The sequence below is a fragment of the Hyla sarda genome, chromosome 3 (genome assembly GCF_029499605.1).
Source record: "Hyla sarda isolate aHylSar1 chromosome 3, aHylSar1.hap1, whole genome shotgun sequence".
Classification (NCBI taxonomy): Eukaryota; Metazoa; Chordata; class Amphibia; order Anura; family Hylidae; genus Hyla; species Hyla sarda.
Window position 1 is genome coordinate 384,795,637 of NC_079191.1, and position 18,300 is coordinate 384,813,936.

General features: G+C 44.6%; 2 protein-coding genes across 3 annotated transcripts in view; one reads left to right on the plus strand and one right to left on the minus strand.

Moving 5' to 3' along the window:
• LOC130362843 (uncharacterized) overlaps positions 1-1,677 on the minus strand; it is a 195,681-nt gene extending 194,004 nt beyond the window's left edge. The window contains exon 1 of one of the 2 annotated variants that reach the window (XM_056567914.1): positions 1,654-1,677. The gene's annotated coding sequence lies outside the window, so the exon portion shown is untranslated. Of the gene's footprint in view, positions 1-1,559; positions 1,591-1,653 lie in introns of those variants that run through there. The other variant, XM_056567913.1, reaches the window with a different exon arrangement.
• The window catches only part of C1D (C1D nuclear receptor corepressor), a 33,620-nt gene that overhangs the window by 4,777 nt on the left and 10,543 nt on the right, over positions 1-18,300 (plus strand). Inside the window, exons 2-4 of the mRNA XM_056567921.1 lie at positions 7,572-7,716; positions 15,687-15,753; positions 16,227-16,282. Of these exons, the coding sequence (XP_056423896.1) occupies positions 7,576-7,716; positions 15,687-15,753; positions 16,227-16,282 (264 nt within the window). The 5' untranslated portion in view covers positions 7,572-7,575. The remainder of the gene's footprint in view (positions 1-7,571; positions 7,717-15,686; positions 15,754-16,226; positions 16,283-18,300) is intronic.

Consider the following 18,300-nt stretch of genomic DNA (forward strand, 5'->3'; position numbering starts at 1 on the left):
GTCGCACCCCCCACCGTGATGCTAGGCGGTATACCGGTATGGATTTTTTCCTATACCGGTCGGGCCCCTCCCCCACCCTCCGAGTGAATAAAAAAATTAAACTTACCCGTAATGGGGGTGGTCCAGGCCATCCTTCCTTCATGTAGTGTCCGGGGGCGTTCCGGGTGGAGGGTGCTCCGGTCCGGGCTGTCCTTCTTCTCCGGGCCTCTTCTCCACTCCGGGCAGGCTCCGGCCTAGTATGCTGCATAGACGCCGCTACGCCGTGACGTCAGGTGCGTCGCTGCGCACGGGCGTCACTGCGCAGCGACGTCTATGCAGCGTACTAGGCCGGAGCCTGCCCGGAGTGGAGAAGAGGCCCGCCGGAGAAGAAGGACAGCCCGGACCACCCTCCACCCGGAACGCCCCCGGACACTACAGGAACGATGGATGGATGGCCCGGAGCACCCTGGCAGGTAGTGGGAGAGAAGCGGGTGGTGGCGGCGGCCTATGGCCCTGCAAAAGCCACTGCAGATCATTGATTTAAAGCGCCCGCTTTAAATCAATGATCTGCAGCGGTGTCGCAGGGGGTTAAATAGCCGATAACTTATACCGAAATATCGGTATAAGTTATCGGCTATCGGCCCTAACCTGCACCGATTATCGGTATCGGCCCTAAAAAAACGATATCGGTCAATCCCTAGTTTGCATCCTACGGTGCAGCTTCTCATTCACTTTAATGAGCCGACCAGAGTCTGACAGTGACTCCGGTCAGCTCATTTTTGTCTCGTATCCAGTTTTGTGACCGGACTTAAAACCGTGGTCTGACTCTGGTCAGCTCATTAAAGTGAATGGGTTTAGGCGCCGGTCCGGCTGGGATACGGGAGCTCCCGGTTTTGAAATTTCCCAGCCGGATCCGGCAGACATAGGCTGTAAACGTAGTGTGAATGCAGCCTTAGTCTGGGTTCACACCAGGGCATCTTAGAGCTGTTCACACTATGTACTTTCAGAGGAGAATTCCCCTTTGGAGTTCTGCTGCGGAAAATACAGTGCAGTCGTCGCTTATTGTTTTCAAGGAGAATCTGCCGTATCATTCACACTGTGAATGAGCCCTTACACTGTCTGCTCTAAGTGTGCACCACCTATTAAAGGGGTACTCCGCTGCTCAGCGTTTGGAACAAACTGTTCCAAACACTTGAGCTGGCGCCGAAAGCTTGTGACGTCATAGCCCCGCCCCCTCAATGCAAGTCTATGGGAGGGGGTGTGGCAGCCGTCATGCCCCCTCCCATACACTTGCATTGAGGGGGTGGGGCATGATGTCATGAGAGGGCGGGGCTATGACGTCACAAGCTGCCGTTTCCAACAAACTGTTCTGAACGTTGAGCAGAGGAGTACCCCTTTAAGTAGTTTAGCTAATGGCAATTTTTCTTTTTGACACATATTATCATACTTTTTTTGCCACATTTTAAGCCCCCCCCTTCTCAGAGAACACATACCCTTAAAAAGGGGGGGAAACAATTGGCGAACACGTCGTTAAACAAGGTGCTGCATTTTGTTTTTTCACAAGATCTGGTACAACGTACTTCGTGTAGCTCAGAATGTCTTCTCCCGCCTGCCCTCGCTATCTTTGTAGTGATGACCCCCAAATTAAGCGTGTATTATGACTCTACAGCCGACCTAGATCTGATAAATATGATGTATTCTTCTCAGCTGTCATCTCCCCTTTTCTTCTTCTTCTCTGATCCAGTTCATTGCTATTGACCACAGCTGATATGGAACATATCATGACCTCATAAACTCACCCATGTGTGCGCTTCCTTCCCGCTCCGCTATTCATAGGGCTCAGTGAACCCTACACTTGGATCTGGTTCAGTGCGGGGAGCATAGCTGATAGGGAACGGCTTGTGTATGTGTTGTTTGAATTAACTATCTATTGGCCTAAAACAAGTAATAGGCTTTATTTTTTATTTTTTTCTTAAAATTTTTTTTTTTTTACTTTTATAAAAGTCCTTCCTTCTATGAGGGAGAGATACTTTTTATAATCTTTACTAACTAAATTATAAAAAGGAGAAAACAAAAATAATGCTAAAATATACAATAAGGCCAGTGTCTAAATCGGAGTCTTCCAAACAGTGTGCCTCCAGCTGTTGCAAGACTACAACTCCCAGCATGCGGGCTATGCCAGGAGTTGTAGCTTTAAAACAGGCATGTCAAAAGTTTTGATCGGTCAGGGTCTCAGTCCTAAGACCACCTCCGATCCTTAAAGAGCAACTGTCACCAATTTTTTATCCCTCAGACTACTACCTTCATAGTATGGTTGATAAACTCAATGCAGCTGTACCTTTGGTTGTCCTGGATGTGCGCACGGCCCGGTGTGAATTTACAGAGCGAGTACTCGCTCGCTCCTTCTGACACCTTCTTGTGCATGTGCAGTGCTAGAGGCAAGGGCGCAAGCTCTCTGCCTCTAGTGATAGCACAGGCTGCTAGTGCGAGAGGCACTGGCGCCATGCCTGCACATCCAGGACATCAGGGCGCATGCACTGAGGACCTCTGTGTATATCACAGAGCAGTCCCTGTGCTGATGTAGAGAAGATAGGCTTGACGGCAGCGGGGCATTGCGAACCCCAGCCATGCCTATCCGACTGTAACTGACTGGCAAAACAATTTTTAGGCTAATAAGTCATGGAAAAGCTTAGCCAAAGGTACGGCTGCATTGAGTTTATCAACAGTACTGTTATGGTAGTAGTCTGCAGGGTAAAAAATTTGGTAACAGTTGGGCTTTGAGGATCGGAGGTGGTCTTAGGACTGAGACCCTGACTGATTAAACTGTGCGCTTCTTCCACTGCATTTTTTAAAATTTTAAAATTTATTGTTTATATAGTACAGCATAGCCTATTATTAGAGAAAAATGGAGACCTTGTGCTTACCTGTTTATAGCTTAAAAAAACACTAAAAAAAAAGCATGCATAGTACCCACATTGTATAATGGATATTGAAGTTGTGAATTTTATGTTTTCTGTCCAATTCTGGCTAGATATGTCCTCCATAAGTCTGCTCACCTCCCCTGTAATCCTCTCCAGAGCAGGGGGCGTGTCGGTGAACAAGCATCTATTTATTTTTCTAGCACCAGCTGATTTGAAAACATTTTGTTTTCTCCGGATTACCCCTTTAAGGCACTTAATACACTTTAGAAAAAAAGTTAGCCGAAGCCACCAATTTTGGTGGGAACTAGACAACTGCTTTATGTGACAGATGATGTAGGGAAGGGGAGGATGGGATTTCACTAGCTTCTATAGCAGATCCAGAAGCAGTGGCCCCATGACCCACTGGTTGGAGACCAGGACCTTGTAGAATTTGCTCCTCTCTGGCCTATGGTAAACCTTTAAATTCCCAACATTCATTGCAGATGGTAGTGAATTGGCGTCATTGACCCATCGCTTGACACTTTGGAAACCCGCTTTAAATTTATTAATCCATGTAACAGAACAGAATTTTTAAAGACTCCCTGGCATCAATACCCGGCAGAGTATATACGTTTTCTTTTTTTTCCTTTAGATTATGCCAAGTGGATATTTGCCACTCACTTACGTTGTTATTACAACAGATCAAAAGTCAGCACTTCCTAGTTGTGTACGTGATGGGTATTTCTCAATCCGTTCCAGTCTCATCCTGTTATAGTATCTCAACAATATTTCTTACTGGCCACTCCCTTACCCAACAATCATTTTAAAGGATTTAGAACAGGATTACCTCGAGGGTATTATGGATGTGTGTGAGGTCTGTTTCTCTGGCATCATATGTCGGTGTGAACGTGCCGTGACGTTGTTGATTTTGGCATAGGCCGCACCAGTTTGGAGCGCACTTTCCTTAGTTTGTTTTTGTTAGTTTAGCGTAGCCTGGTAAATTTATTTTTTAACTAGCATTCTTATTGAACCGCTAACACGTCCAGCTGTAATGCTGCGGGTGCTTGTATGGGGCGAGTAACGGCTTTAGAGAGAAGAAGCACAATACTGAAAGGCTTCAATGGCGTGTCCTCTACGATTGAGCATGAAGTGTACAAAGGGATGTGCACAAATGTTTGTGGACAATTCTCTTTATAAGCGTGATTACCAATTATATTTCAATGGTCACAATAACCAATCAACAATTGATAAGATGTTTCTTTTATCATATTATTAATAATTATTATTTATTTTACCAAGTTCCTTGTGTTTAAAGACTATGGACACCTTGCAAAGCATTTTTATTATTGCTTTGTACTTATTAGAAATGAGCGAAGTTACAGTAATTCGCTTCGTCACAAACTTCTCGGCTCGGCAGTTGCTGACTTTAACCTGTATAATTTAGTTCAGCTTTCAGGTGCTCCGGTGGGCTGGAGACTCTCTCCTAGGACTGTATCCACCTTTTCCAGCCCACCGGAGCTGAACTAATTTATGCAGGTTAAAGTCAGCAACTGCCGAGCCAAGAAGTTCGTGATGAATCAAATCACTGTAACTTCGCTCATCTCTATTACTTATTATGGCGCAAAAGTTACTTAGGTCTTTATTGAAAATGTGGCTTAGTTTCTCCTCTACATACAGTCATGGCCGTAAATGTTGTCACCCCTGAAATTTTTCTAGAAAATGAAGTGTTTCTTACAGAAAAGGATTGCAGTAACACATGTTTTACTATACAAGTTTATTCCCTTTGTGCGTATTGGAACTAATCCAAAAAAAGGAGGAAAAATGCAAATAAGAAATAATGTCAGACCAAACTCCAAAAATGGGCTGGACAAGATGATTGGCACCCTTTCGAAATTGTGGAAAAAGATTGTTTCAGGCATGTGATGCTCCTTTAAACTCACCTGGGGCAAGTAACAGGTGTGGGCAATATAAAAATCACACCTGAAAGCAGATAAAAAGGAGAGAAGTTCAATTAGTCTTTGCATTGTGTGTCTGTGTGTGCCACACTAAGCATGGACAACAGAAAGAGAAGAGAACTGTCTGAGGACTTGAGAACCAAAACTGTGGAAAATTTTCAACAATCTCAAGGTTACAAGTCCATCTCCAGAGATCTAGATTTGCCATGGTCCACAGTGCACAACATTATCAAGAGGTTTGCAACCCATGTCATTGTAGCTAATCTCCTTGGGTGTGGCCGGAAGAGAAAAATTGATGAAAAGTCTCAACACAGGATAGTCCGGTTGGTGGATAAGCAGCCCCAAACAAGTTCCAAAGATATTCAAGCTGTCCTGCAGGTTCAGGGAGCATCAGTGTTAGCGTGAACTATCCGTCGACATTTAACCTCTTCAGGACGCCGGGCGTATGCATACGCCCTGCATCCCGAGTCCTTAAGGACGTGGGGCGTATGTATACGCCCGTGGGAATTCCGGTCCCCACCGCTGGCCAGTTGGGGACAGGACCGGGATGCCTGCTGAAATCATACAGCAGGCATCCGGGCACATCGTCCAGGGGGGTCCTGAGACCCCCCCCCCCATGTCGGCGATCGCAGAAAATCGCATTTCAATTCAGACTTGCGATTTTCTGCTATTCTGGGCTGATGGGGTCTCTGGTGACCCGGAAAATAGGAATGATCGGAGCTGTCAGTGACAGCTCCGATCATCCTGAGGGCTAGGAGCGAGGTCGCAGTGCTGCGATCTCCTCCTGTCCCCTGCCATTGGTCAGAACTGATTATGACCAATGGCAGGGCAGGACAGTGGGTAACCTCCCGTTCTGCCCACCCCTGGATGTCATGGGGAGAAGATGGAGGCCGGTACCTGGAGGAGAAGATGCCTGGGGACCCCGGATCGTCGCTGGAGACAGGCACAGGTAGGGAAGTGACGCTGGGGGGGGGGGAGAGTGAAAGTAAGGTGATCTTTACTTTGGCAACCACTAGGAAGGCCAAACTGCAACTCCCAGCATGTCCAGACAACATCTGGAGGGTCACAGTTTGGAGACCACTGTTACAGTGGTGCCCAAACGGTAGCCCTTCAGATGTTGCCAAACTACAACTCTCAGCATGCCTAGACTGCCCAGGCATGCTGGGAGTTGTAGTTCTGTAACATCTGTCCCTTCAGATTTTGCAATTTTCATGACATTTTTGAAAATTGCTGCTCTACTTTGAAGCCCTCTAAGTTTTTTCAAAAAGCAAAAATATGTCCATTTTATGATGCCAACATAAAGTGGACATATTGTATTTGTGAATAAAAATTAAATTTATTTGGAATATCCATTTTCCTTACAAGTAGAGAGCTTCAAAGTTAGAAAAATGCTAAAGTTTCTAAATTTTCATGAAATTTGGGGATTTTTCAACAAAAAAGGATGCAAGTAACGCCGAAAATTTACCACCAAAATAAAGTAGAATATGTCACGAAAAAACAATCTCAGAATCAGAATATTCGGTAAAAGCGTTTTCGAGTTATTTAATTCGTAAAGCGACGGTGGTCAGAATTGCGAAAAAGGGCTCAGTCCTTAAGGTGAAAAAGGGCTGCATCCTTAAGGGGTTAAATGAAATGAAACATTATGGCAGGTGACCCAGGAGGACGCCACTGCTGACACACAGACATAAAAAAAGCAAGACTACATTTTGCCAAAATGAACTTGAGTAAGCCAAAATCCTTCTGGGAAAACGTCTTGTGGACAGATGAGACCAAGATAGAGCTTTTTGGTGAAGCACATGATTCTGATGTTTACTGAAAATGGAATGAGGCCTACAAAGAAAAGAACACAGGTTCAATGATGTTTTGTGGTTGTTTTGCTGCCTCTGGCACTGGGTGCCTTGAATGTGTGCAAGACATCATGAAATCTGAGGATTACCAATGGATTTTGGGTCACACTGTACAGCCCAATGTCAGAAAGCTGGGTTTGCGTCTGAGATCTTGGGTCTTCCAGCAGGACAATGACCCCAAATATACATTAAAAAGCACCCAGAAATGGATGGCAACAAAGCGCTGGAGAGTTCTGAAGTGGCAGCAATGAGTCCAGATCTAAATCCCATTGAACATCTGTGGAGAGATCTTAAAATTGCTGTTGGGAAAAGGCGCCTTCCAATAAGAGAGACCTGGAGCAGTCTGCAAAGGAAGAGTGGTCTAACATTCCGGCTGAGAGGTGTAAGAAGCTTATTGATGGTTATAGGAAGCGACTGATTTCAGTTATTTTTTTCCAAAGGGTGTGCCACCAAATATTAAGTTAAGGGTGCCAATAATTTTGTCCAGCCCATTTTTGGAGTTTGGTGTGACATTATGTCCAATTTGCTTTTTTTCCTCCCTTTTTTGGTTTAGTTCCAATACACACAAAGGGAATGAACATGTGTATAGCAAAACATATGTTACTGCAATCCTTTTCTGTGAGAAATACTTCATCTTCTTGAAAAATTTCAGGGGTGCCAACATTTACGGCCATGACTGTGTATTGCTAAAATATATTGTATTTAAAAAATAAAATATATCCTTCACATATATTGGATCCTCATGCATAGAAACCTTTTATCAGCAAGCTTGTATATTTTTATTCTGTTTTTTTCTTTCTTTCTATTCTATGCTAAAATATATATATATTTTTTTTAGTTTTAGTTTTTTATTATTAAATGACCCATTTCTTTTCTTCTTGTCCCCAGAGGATCATGGCTGGAGAAGACATGGCTACAGAGGAATATCCCATGGAAATCCATGAGTATCTGGTGGCTTTTAATAACTCTGTGACCAATGTTGATGAAATGTTGAACAAAATGATGTCTGTCCCCAGATCTGAGCTACTCCAAAAAGTAAGTCCTAAACACGTCCTAAACACTTTTATAGATTAAGGCAGTGATTCCCAACCAGGGTGCCTCCATATGTGGAAAAACTACAGACATGCTGGGAGTTGTAGTTTTGCAACATGTGGAGCTACCCTGGTTGGGAAACACTGAGTTAAGGCTTCATCTAAATCATTTTATTTTTTATTTTTTTGTTATAAACTGTGTGCCTCCAGCTGTTACAAAACTACAACTCCCAGCATGTCCATGCATGCTGGGAATTGTAATTTTGCAATAGCTGGAGGCACACAGTTTGATCTAGATGAGTTTTCTAATGTAACATTTGTATTACAGGCCCAGAATGCAGATACCCCGTAGTTTAAATGATCTAAATGGCAATTTAATCTTCCTTCACTTCCTTCAGGCGTTGTGCAGCGAAAAGTAACTTATCCTCTATCCACAGCATAGGGGAGAAGTGTCTGATCATGGGCAGTATGATGGCTGGGACCCTCTGTGATGTCCTGAATGGGCCCTCGGCTCTCTGAGCAGAGTGCTTGCTGAGGCAGCACGTGCTCCATTCATTCTCTATGGGAGCGCCGATGAGGCCCAAGTGCTGTACTCTGGCATCTCCGGCCCTCCCATAGAAATTTATTTCTTCCAGAAAAAGTTACTCATGTCCTCAGGTTGTGTGTGGTATTGCAGCTTGGCTTCACTGATTTGAATGGCGCCGAGTTTTAATACCACACACAATCTGAGGAAAAATGTGACGCTTTAAAAAAAAAAAAAAATTATTTTATTTATTTTAATTTTTTTTTATAAAGAAAGTATCTAGGTTTTTCTGATCCTGAATAAACCCTATTAAACCATGGTGGGCTAAATTTTTTTTGACCATAGTACGGACACTGAAATGTAGCTGCATTAATCCCTTGAGATTATTAGGCTTTCATGTGTACTGAAGTGAAGTTATTTTTACTTAAAGAGTACCTGTCACCAAAGTTTTTATTTAATGTTCTTTGTCTAATTAGCAACACTTCCCCCATTCACTTGTTTTTAAAATTATCAACATAAATGTTTTAAAATGTAATAGAAAAAAAACTCTAGGTGGCTCTGTTCTGTTACCTGCCACAATTAATGCAGTGAGTTTGGTCTCCTCCTGGTCTGGCAGGAGACCAAACTCAGGAAGTGTTTCTCTGCACTGAGCTTGATTGACAGCTGCACAGAGCCTCACTGACAGCTGCAAAGAGCCTGAGGTCTTCTATTCATCACATCACTGCAACGATGTGAGGGTAGAAGTGGTTCCTCAGCAGGCTTCAGTGATGTCCTGCCTGCTGAAAAACGCCCACTTTCTCCTGCTGGGAGATTTCAGCAAGAAGAATTTTTTTTTTTAACCTCCTGAGCGGTAATCCCGAGCGTGACTCGGGGTTAATTTTCCCTGCCAGGATCGGTAACCCCGAGTCACGCTCGGGGTAGAATTGCAGAGTTCCCGGCCGGGCTGCATGATATATCGCAAAAGCAATGCGATATAGGGATGCAGCCCCCGGGAAAACATGTGATTATCTGCTCTGGTCGGCTCCCGTTGCGGGGGCCGGCCAGAGCAGGTAAAGAAAAATACTAAAAGTCAGTGTTTCCCTACCAGGGGGCCTCCAGCTGTTGCAAAACTACAACTCTCAGCATGCCCGAACAGCCAAAGGCTGTCCGGGCATGCTGGGAGTAGTAGTTTCACAACAGCTGGAGGCCCCCTGGTAGAAAAACACTGAGCTAAGTGTAAAAGGAAGAAGTAGCAAAATAAAAAAAACTTTTGCTTACCTAATCCCGGTCCCTGCAGATGCCGTTCCCCTCCGTGCGGTCCGGGGTGTCCTCTCTTCACTATTCATCTTCTAGGACCTTTCACTTTTCAGCCAATCACAGGCCGCAGTGGTGTAAAGCCTGTGATTGGCTGAAGGGGAAAGGGCTTGTTCTGCAGGAAATACACTAGGTTTGAAATCTGCCGGCAAACCTAGTGTATTCTGCTGCAGGACAAGGTGACAAGGGGGGGGGATGAATGTGACAAAGGGGGGAATGTGACAAGGGGGAGAATGTGACAAGGGGGAGAATGTGACTGGGGGGGGGGAATGTGACTGGGGGGGGGGAATGTGACATGAAGGGGGAATGTGACATGAAGGGGGGATGTGACAAGGGGGGGATGTGACAGGGGGAGGGGAATGTAACATGAAGGGGGAGAATGTGACAAGGGGGAGAATGTGACAAGGGGGGAATGTGACAAGGGGGGGAATGTGACAAGGGGGGGAATGTGACAAGGGGGGAAGGTGACAAGGGGGGAAGGTGACAAGGGGGGAAGAATGTGACAAGGGGGGGAGAATGTGACAAGGAGGGGGGGAGAATGTGACAAGGAGGGGGGAGAATGTGACAAGGAGGGGGGAGAATGTGACAAGGAGGGGGGAGAATGTGACGGGGGATGTGACAAGGGAGAGGGGAATGTGACGGGGGAGATGTGAAATGGGCGGAGGGAGATGTGAAATTCAGTAAAAAAAAATTGTACCGCTTTTGGTACAAATTTCCAGACAGAATCATACCGCCAGGGAGGTTAAGGGTTGGAGGGGTGTTAGGAGTAGTTAGGGAACATAGCCTGAGTTAGTTCAGAAAACTTTATTTGGCGACAGGTACTATTTTTAAATGTTCCCTGTGTAAAGTGTCTTCAGCAGATTCTTCTCTGTGATCTCCATCTCCAGTTCCAGTAGGGGTGGGAACCACCTGCTATGTTGAAGCACTGTGTTCTGGAGCTCTGCACACTGTTCACAAGCCTAGGGGTCAGCCACCTTCCTTCAGTCCCACATCTAGTGTAAGATAACTGGTTGGAGCAAGAGCCTCCCCCTTCTGCACTGTTTGCTATAAGACAAAACTATTTTATCTTTTTTTTTCCCTCCAGGATATGGAGAAAATTTTGCAGACATCTAGGTTCACGCAGCCGTTGTCCCCGTTCCGATTTTCTCCCGTTTTGCATCAGTTTTTTATCCCTTACTGTGAAAAGTCAGCCCCCTACAGACTCCTGCAGCCGGGGGTATAACTACTTCCCTCCCATCTTGGAACAGACTTCATTCCCCGCTGCTCATCCAGTACCCGACAGGATGGAGTGACATGACCCCACTGTGCGATGTGATTGCTCTCGGAGATGCGGAGCAGGGGTCGGGTACGGGGATGAGCAGCGTGAAATGAAGTAAAATGTCCCTGCTGTGATTACCCTCGGAGCGGGGGTCGGGGAAATGAAATGAGATTCTTCACAGTAGAAGTTTAAAAACCCTGCCGAGAGCCGTGAATGGCCACTCGCTGCCGGCAATTCAGGGCTCCCGGCGGGGGATATGAAAATGAAAGTACAAGACAGTATAAACATCGCAGAGAAGCGGAGCAAGCCGCCCGCTCCAGAGGTTAATAGCTTATGATCGCATTGGGTCTCGGAAGTGAGACCTGGTGCAATCAATCCCTCAGTCCCTGGACTACTCCCTCCAACATGGAACAGACTACTTTAGTCTCTCCAGCCATCCGCAGACTCCCACAGCCGGAGGAGCTACAACTCTGATCGTGGAAACGAGTCCTTTCCATGATGGGAGTAGTAGTAGTCCCACACTACTGCAGGAGTCCACTACTTTCACCTCTTCTGAGCATGCTCAGAAATAATAATGGGTCAAAAATGGATATTTAAAACCCGGGTGCAAACGGATAACATAAAAGGCTCAGTTTTTAACCCGTAATTTTTTTGCAGAGAAAAAAAAAATACTGCATGCAATGTCTTTTTGCTAAAAATAATGGAATAGGAACCAAACGAGTGCAAATGGGTGACAAGACTGTAAAAAAAAAAATCTCATTGACCTCAATGGAATCTACGGTATTTACAGCCGTTTGCAAAAGGCTTGAATGGATTTGAGAACGGACAAGAATTAATGGGGACCGACAATAATGTGAACGAGCACGAAGAGCCCACTCCTCATGTTTTGTTTAGAGGAATATGTCAGAATACTAAAAATGATATTCGAATGTATACTGGGAGGGATCCATTATTTCTAATTAACCATTGTCGCTCACCATTAACTACTTTCGGTCTGTTCCCCAAACAAACACTTTTTCATACACGTAACTGGTTAAATTCTATGTATTCATATTCTTGGAAGGATTTGCCTTGATGAAGCTTTTATTGTTGTGTATGCCTGATGGTGTCAGTAATGCTCTGCAGTGAATACACAGCATGGCCTTGTGCCAGATATCTCTATCATGGACTGAATTTGATGTTGGAAATATTTATTCAGTGATTCAACCTGCAGTGCAGTTTCTTAAAGGAGACCTGTCAGAATAAATATTCAAAGGCCCTTGAGGTCGGAGTGTTCAGATCCTGATGGATGACGAGAACCAGCAGGGAAAGAAGCAATGTGGCTGTGCTCTCCTCTCCCAGCTCTATGAGACCAAGACAGCCCCATAGACTAACGTTATTTGAGTCCTTCCTGGTCATGTGACAGAACGCGCCAAGAACACACTTCTCCTGGCTCGTTCTCGTGATCATTCAGGGTCTAAACACTCATATGTCTCTAGGACGTACAGTGGTCCCTCAAGTTACAATATTAATTGGTTCCAGGACGACCATTGTATGTTGAAACCATTGTATGTTGAGACCATAACTCTATGGAAACCTGGTAATTGGTTCTGAAGCCACCAAAATGTCATCCAAATATAGGAAAAAGTGAGCATTAAACAAAAAGTAGAAACTAATATAGATAAAGCAAGTCCTTGCATATAAAAGTAAGAAAGATCTGCTGGGAGCTGTAAATCACTGTCTATGTCAGTGTTTCCCAACTATGGTGCCTCCAGCTGTTGGGAAAACTACAACTCCCAGCATGCCCGGACAGCCAAAGGCTGTCCGGGCATGCTGGGAGTTGTAGTTTTGCAACAGCTGGAGGCACCCTGGTCGGGAAACACTGGTCTATGTAGAGGACAGCAGCTTCTTCAGGGTCCTGTACAGAACACGCAATGTCCTAAAAATGTAAAATGGAGCCTCCGTCACCTGGTGTCCAAAGGAGAAGCTAACCCTGGCACAGGTAAATAGTACAGAACATGTAATACCTCCCTGTACTGTAGGGGGCGCAGTCAGTGCATACACTTCAGGAATACAGGGGGTTTACCAGTAAAATGTCCATTCTCATTGGTCAGGTTTTCCGGCCATTGACACGTTTCACAGATCTGGACTGTCCGTACATTGTATGTTGAGTCTGGTTTCAAGTTACAATTGTCCAGAAAAGACCATTGTATGTTGAAACTATTGTATGTTGAGGCCATTGTAAGTTGAGGGATCACTGTATGTATGTATGTGTGTGTGTGTGTGTGTGTGTGTGTATGTATGTGTAGGTGTGTGTGTGTGTATATGTATGTATGTATGTATGTATGTGTATATATATATATATATATATATATATATATATATGTATATACACAGTGGTCCCTCAACATATGATATTAATTGTTTCCAGGAGAACCATCATATGTTGAAACCATCATATGTCGAGTACGTATGTCTATGTAAAAATGGTAATTGGTTCTGGGGCCTCGGAACCATTGTATGTTGAATACATATCTCTATGGGAAACTGCTAATTGGTTCTGGGATGACCATTGTATGTGGAGTGTATGGGGAGTGTTTAACAAACCAGGGTGCCTCCAGCTGTTGCACAACTACAACTCCCAGCATGCATGTACAGCCATTGACTGTCTGGGCATGCTGGGAGTTATAGTTTTGTAACAGCTGGAGGCACACTGATAGGGAAACATTGATGTAGGGGGTGTATAGTGTATATGTATTGTATGTGATGTGTGACATCGCATACAGTACTGTACAGTTCTTTAAATACCTTCAGGGGGGACAGAATGTCCTCCATTACCATCCTGTCGACTACAGCTCTATAGGAAAGGAAGGGGAGCAGCTCATTGGATGCCTGCAGCAAGATGCTGCAGGCTATTGGCTATAGCTGCACTGGGGGGGCGGGGCTTACACGGTGCTCACAGTGGAAGCCTGCGTGAGTTAGCAGGACAGCATGTGAGTAACAGGAGGCAGAACGGGGCACACGGGGCACATTATACAACTATCTGTCAGTTGCTGTAGTTGTCAGCGCTGTCACATAGCTGTTTGTACGATGGCCCCGACACACAGCAGCATCATATGTCGAGGCTGCCTTCAACATACCATGGGCTCTGAGAGGCCATCATATGTTGAAATGATCATATGTCGGGGCCATCATAAGTCGGGGGATCACTGTGTGTGTGTGTGTGTGTGTGTGTGTGTGTGTGTGTGTGTGTGTATATATATATATATATATATTATATATAAAAAAAATTTTTTTAAATGTACATTAAAAAGGTTATAAAATGTCATTCGAATCACTCAGTTATGCAGTTTTAGGCTCTGAACCTGTGAATTAAGGGTTAAATCTGCTTGAAACCCATTTTTAGCATTGAAACACTCAGCAATATACCCTAGAGATGTTCTCACACTATACGCAGCCATTGCATTGGCCATGATAGAAGTTCAACCAGAGAATATGCCATTGATTGATTGGAAAACCCTTATAATAAAGGGGTTACTTAAGAATTATAATCTCTGGGCCAGAGTAGTGAGGAGTTACAAAGTGCATCTCTCTTTCTGGAGGACGGATCCCAGTGGTATCCAAACTGTGGGCCTCCAGCTGTTGCAAAACTATAACTCTTAGCATGCCATTGGCTGTCTGAGCATGCTGGGAGTTGTAGCTTTGCAACAGCTGGAGGTCCACAGTTTGGAGGCCTAGGACCTATCCTAAGATACTTAGCTAACTCATTGATTGGAATGGTCATGGTGTATTACTTCCTTTTACCTGCAGGGGGTGCTGCAGGGAAATTAAACAGTTACTGCCAAGAATCCATACAGATCACAGCTGATCACTGGGGCCTCCAGATAGGGACACTATATGATCTGTTTGACAAGTAGGGATTGTCCAAAGTGGACAATTAAATGACATTAAAACACATTTTTGCTATTGTACTCTGTATGTTTAATAAAAAAAATCCTTCTAATGTACTATGTTTAAAAATAAATAAATTAAGTTTTCTGTTTTATTCGTGTTTAAAAAAGCTGCCACTAGATGTCTCCCTACTTGTCCTGAGCACATACTCTAGAAAACAAACCAATAATAAAAATAAAGACTGGTTGGTTTATTATGATGGGGCAGTGAACTGGGAGGATTATAAAATGTAACAAGATCGTGACAGGTTCTCTTTAAGGGTCTATTCACACGTCCAGTATTCTGCGTAGATTTGATGCGCAGGATTTCAAGCTGTGTTCAGTCAATCAGTTTACATTGAAATCTGCAGCAGAAAATCCTGTGCATTAAATCTGCGCAGAATACTGTACGTGTGAATAGACCCTTAGGATAACTTCTTGACTGCACTCAAATGAAGTTCCTAAAGTGACAGTGATTTCACCATTCCCTTATGAAGGGTGTCAGTCCATTACATGACAGTGCTCTGGTTTTCATCTACGACAGTGTCTGTCCCTCCCGTTTCACTTTCACACACGATTCCTACATCATGCCCAGGAATCCTCCGCCTCGCGTCATGCAGTCACGCTCGGTCGATTCACTTTATTCACTCGGAGGGACAATAAAACTCCTCAGACTCCCACCCGCTCTGCAGAGGACTGTGTGTTCCAGCTCTAGCGTTTACGGTCAACTCATTTCCTGTCTTTTCCAGTGTTGACATATGGCGCTCAACCACATCAGGCCTGTGGGATGTTATAGTAACAGCTCGGCCTTAGGAAGCCGTCCAACAGAGGCGCGGGCCGTCACAACATTTATAAATAAATACTTTGTGTTCTTCCATAAGCTCCCTGGCAGAGCCAGCTAAGCACCTCTTTAATAGCTCTTTTAGTGTGGGGGGATTGTAAAGGTCTACATTTCATGCATTAAGCCAGTGTTGTTTTTCTTTTTGTTGCAGATAGATCCACTGGAACAAGCAAAATTAGATTTGGTGTCTGCATACACCTTAAATTCTCTCTTCTGGGGTAAGTGCTACTTTGTTAGGATCGGTTCACATCATGTTTTAGGCAATACGGGACCGCATACGGCTTGGGGGGGGGGGGGCTTTGGAGCTAAAACCTGACACTCCCATATGTATTGTATTTCATTGAGCCGACCGGAGTGAAACACTGACTCCTGTCGGCTCATTTTTTCCCGTATGCGGTTTTCCCACTGGACCTAAAACCGTGGTCTACCACTGTTTTAGGTCTGGGGGGAAAACCGCATATGGGGCAAAAATGAGCCGATCAGAGTCAGTCTTTCACTCCGGTCGGCTCATTGAAATACATTACATATGGGCCGCATACGGCAGGGATACGGGAGCACCCGGTTTTATCTCCCCCAGCCATATGCGGTCCCGTATTGCCTAAAACATGATGTGAACCCAGCCTTACCGATGCTAATAATGTAAGAGGCCGGATGGGAAAGGTGCTTTAAATCTCTTCTTTTTTTTATTTAGTATACCTGACGACGCAAGGGGTTAATCCCAAAGAGCATGCGGTGAAAGGAGAGCTGGTAAGAGAAGTATATAGTTTAAATAAATCTGCAGGATATAGTTATACATTGAAACCTCCCCAGAAGACCACCTCTGTGACAAGACCACCCTCAGGGATCATTCACAAGAGCCGATTTCTTTGCAGGTTTCCCGCTGCGTGTTTAAAAGGGCTTGGGCTCTCCGCTGCTGTACGCAGGAGATTTTTGGCTGCGGAATTTCTGATTTTACTCTATATACCACTTGGCAAACACTATCTAGGGTAAAATCTTTATCCTCACCATCCCCGGGGGACACTCCTGCAACCAGGGATGGTGAAGATATGAACTTATAAACTAGTCACTACCAGCCCCGCAAGTAGTCCCCTGGGTAAGCTCCTCTTACCTTGTCCCGTGTCTTCGGCCGGCAGCGACGCCCCCTCCGGTTGATTGAAGGGCCGCGTCATCGCTCTGTTCAGTACGAAGACACGGGGGACTACTTGCAGGGCCGGCGGGGAGCATCTTATAAGTTCATATCCTCACAATTCCCCGCAGGCAAGAATGTCCTCCGGGGATGGAGGTGCAGATAACACATGACTGCAGGGTTCGTTTGCTGTATGTAAGCATGAAGAAGAAACATAGCTCTGCATAAGGGCTGCATACACAAAACAGTACTATTTACAACGTTTCTTTATTTTACTTGTTTTAAAGCAACTGAAGATGTTGCAAAGGTTGACATACCCATACGTTTATATTTTTATTTATTTTTTATTTTTTGCAGCGACATGTACCCAAACTACTGCAAGTCATTAGCTTGCCAGTGATTGGCTGCGGTAGTCATATGGGTATATGGGCACGTCATTGCTGCAGCAATGTAAGCAAAGCCAGTGCTGGAAAACTGGAGCACCATTAAATAGGCCCTGTCATTTGCAAAAACTTTTTACATAATGTAGATAACAACATTACAGTGATCCCTCAACTTACAATGGCCTCAACATACAATAGTTTCAACATACAATGGTCTTTTCTGGACCATTGTAAGTTGAAACCAGACTCAACATACAATGCTACAGGCAGACCATATCTGTGAAACGTGTCAATGAACTGACCAATCAGAATGGGCATTCACTGGTAATACTCCTGTATTCCTGAAGTGCATGCACTGACTGGTGTCTGTTAGCGCCCCCTACAGTACAGGGAGGTATTACATGTTCTGTACTACTCTTTGGGCCAGGATTAGCTGCTCCTATGGACACCAGGTGAGGGCGGCTCCATGTTACTTTTTAAGGACAGTGCGTGTACTGTACAGGACCCTGAAGAAGCTCCTGTCCTCTACATAGACAAGTGCTTCCCAAGAAGGGTGCCCCCAGCTGTTGCAAAACTACAACTCCCAGCATGCCCGGACAGCCTTTGGCTGTCCGGGCATGCTGGTAGTTGTAGTTTTGCAACAGCTGGAGGCTCCCTGCTTGGGAGACACTGACATAGACAGTGATTACAGCTCCCAGCAGATCTTTCTTACTTTTATATGTAAGGACTTGATTTATCTATATTAGTTATTTACTTATTTTTCTTTAATTCTCACTTTTTCCTATTTTTGGATGACATTTTTGAACCGATTACCAGGTTTCCATAGAGTTCTGGTCTCAACATACAATGGTTTTAACATACAATGGTTGTCCCAGAACCAATTTAACATTGTAACTTGAGGGACCACTGTATATGTATATCTGTATAGGTTCGAGGATGAGACCTCTGTGCAGGTGACTACCCAGGCAGCCAGCCAAGGATAGCAATATAGAAGTCCAAAAAGTCACCGCGCAGACAGGTCTTAGGATCAATTAAAACTGGTTTTCTTTATTCCCACAGTAAAGTGCAACGTTTCGGCTGTAATAGCCTTTATCGAGCATGCTTGATAAAGGCTATTACAGCCGAAACGTTGCACTTTGCTTTGGAATAAAGAAAACCAGCTTTTATTGATCCAAAGACCTGTCTGCGCGGTGACTTTATGGACTTCTGTATATTTGTATATGTTGGTTAAAAATTTATATATTTTTGACCAAAAT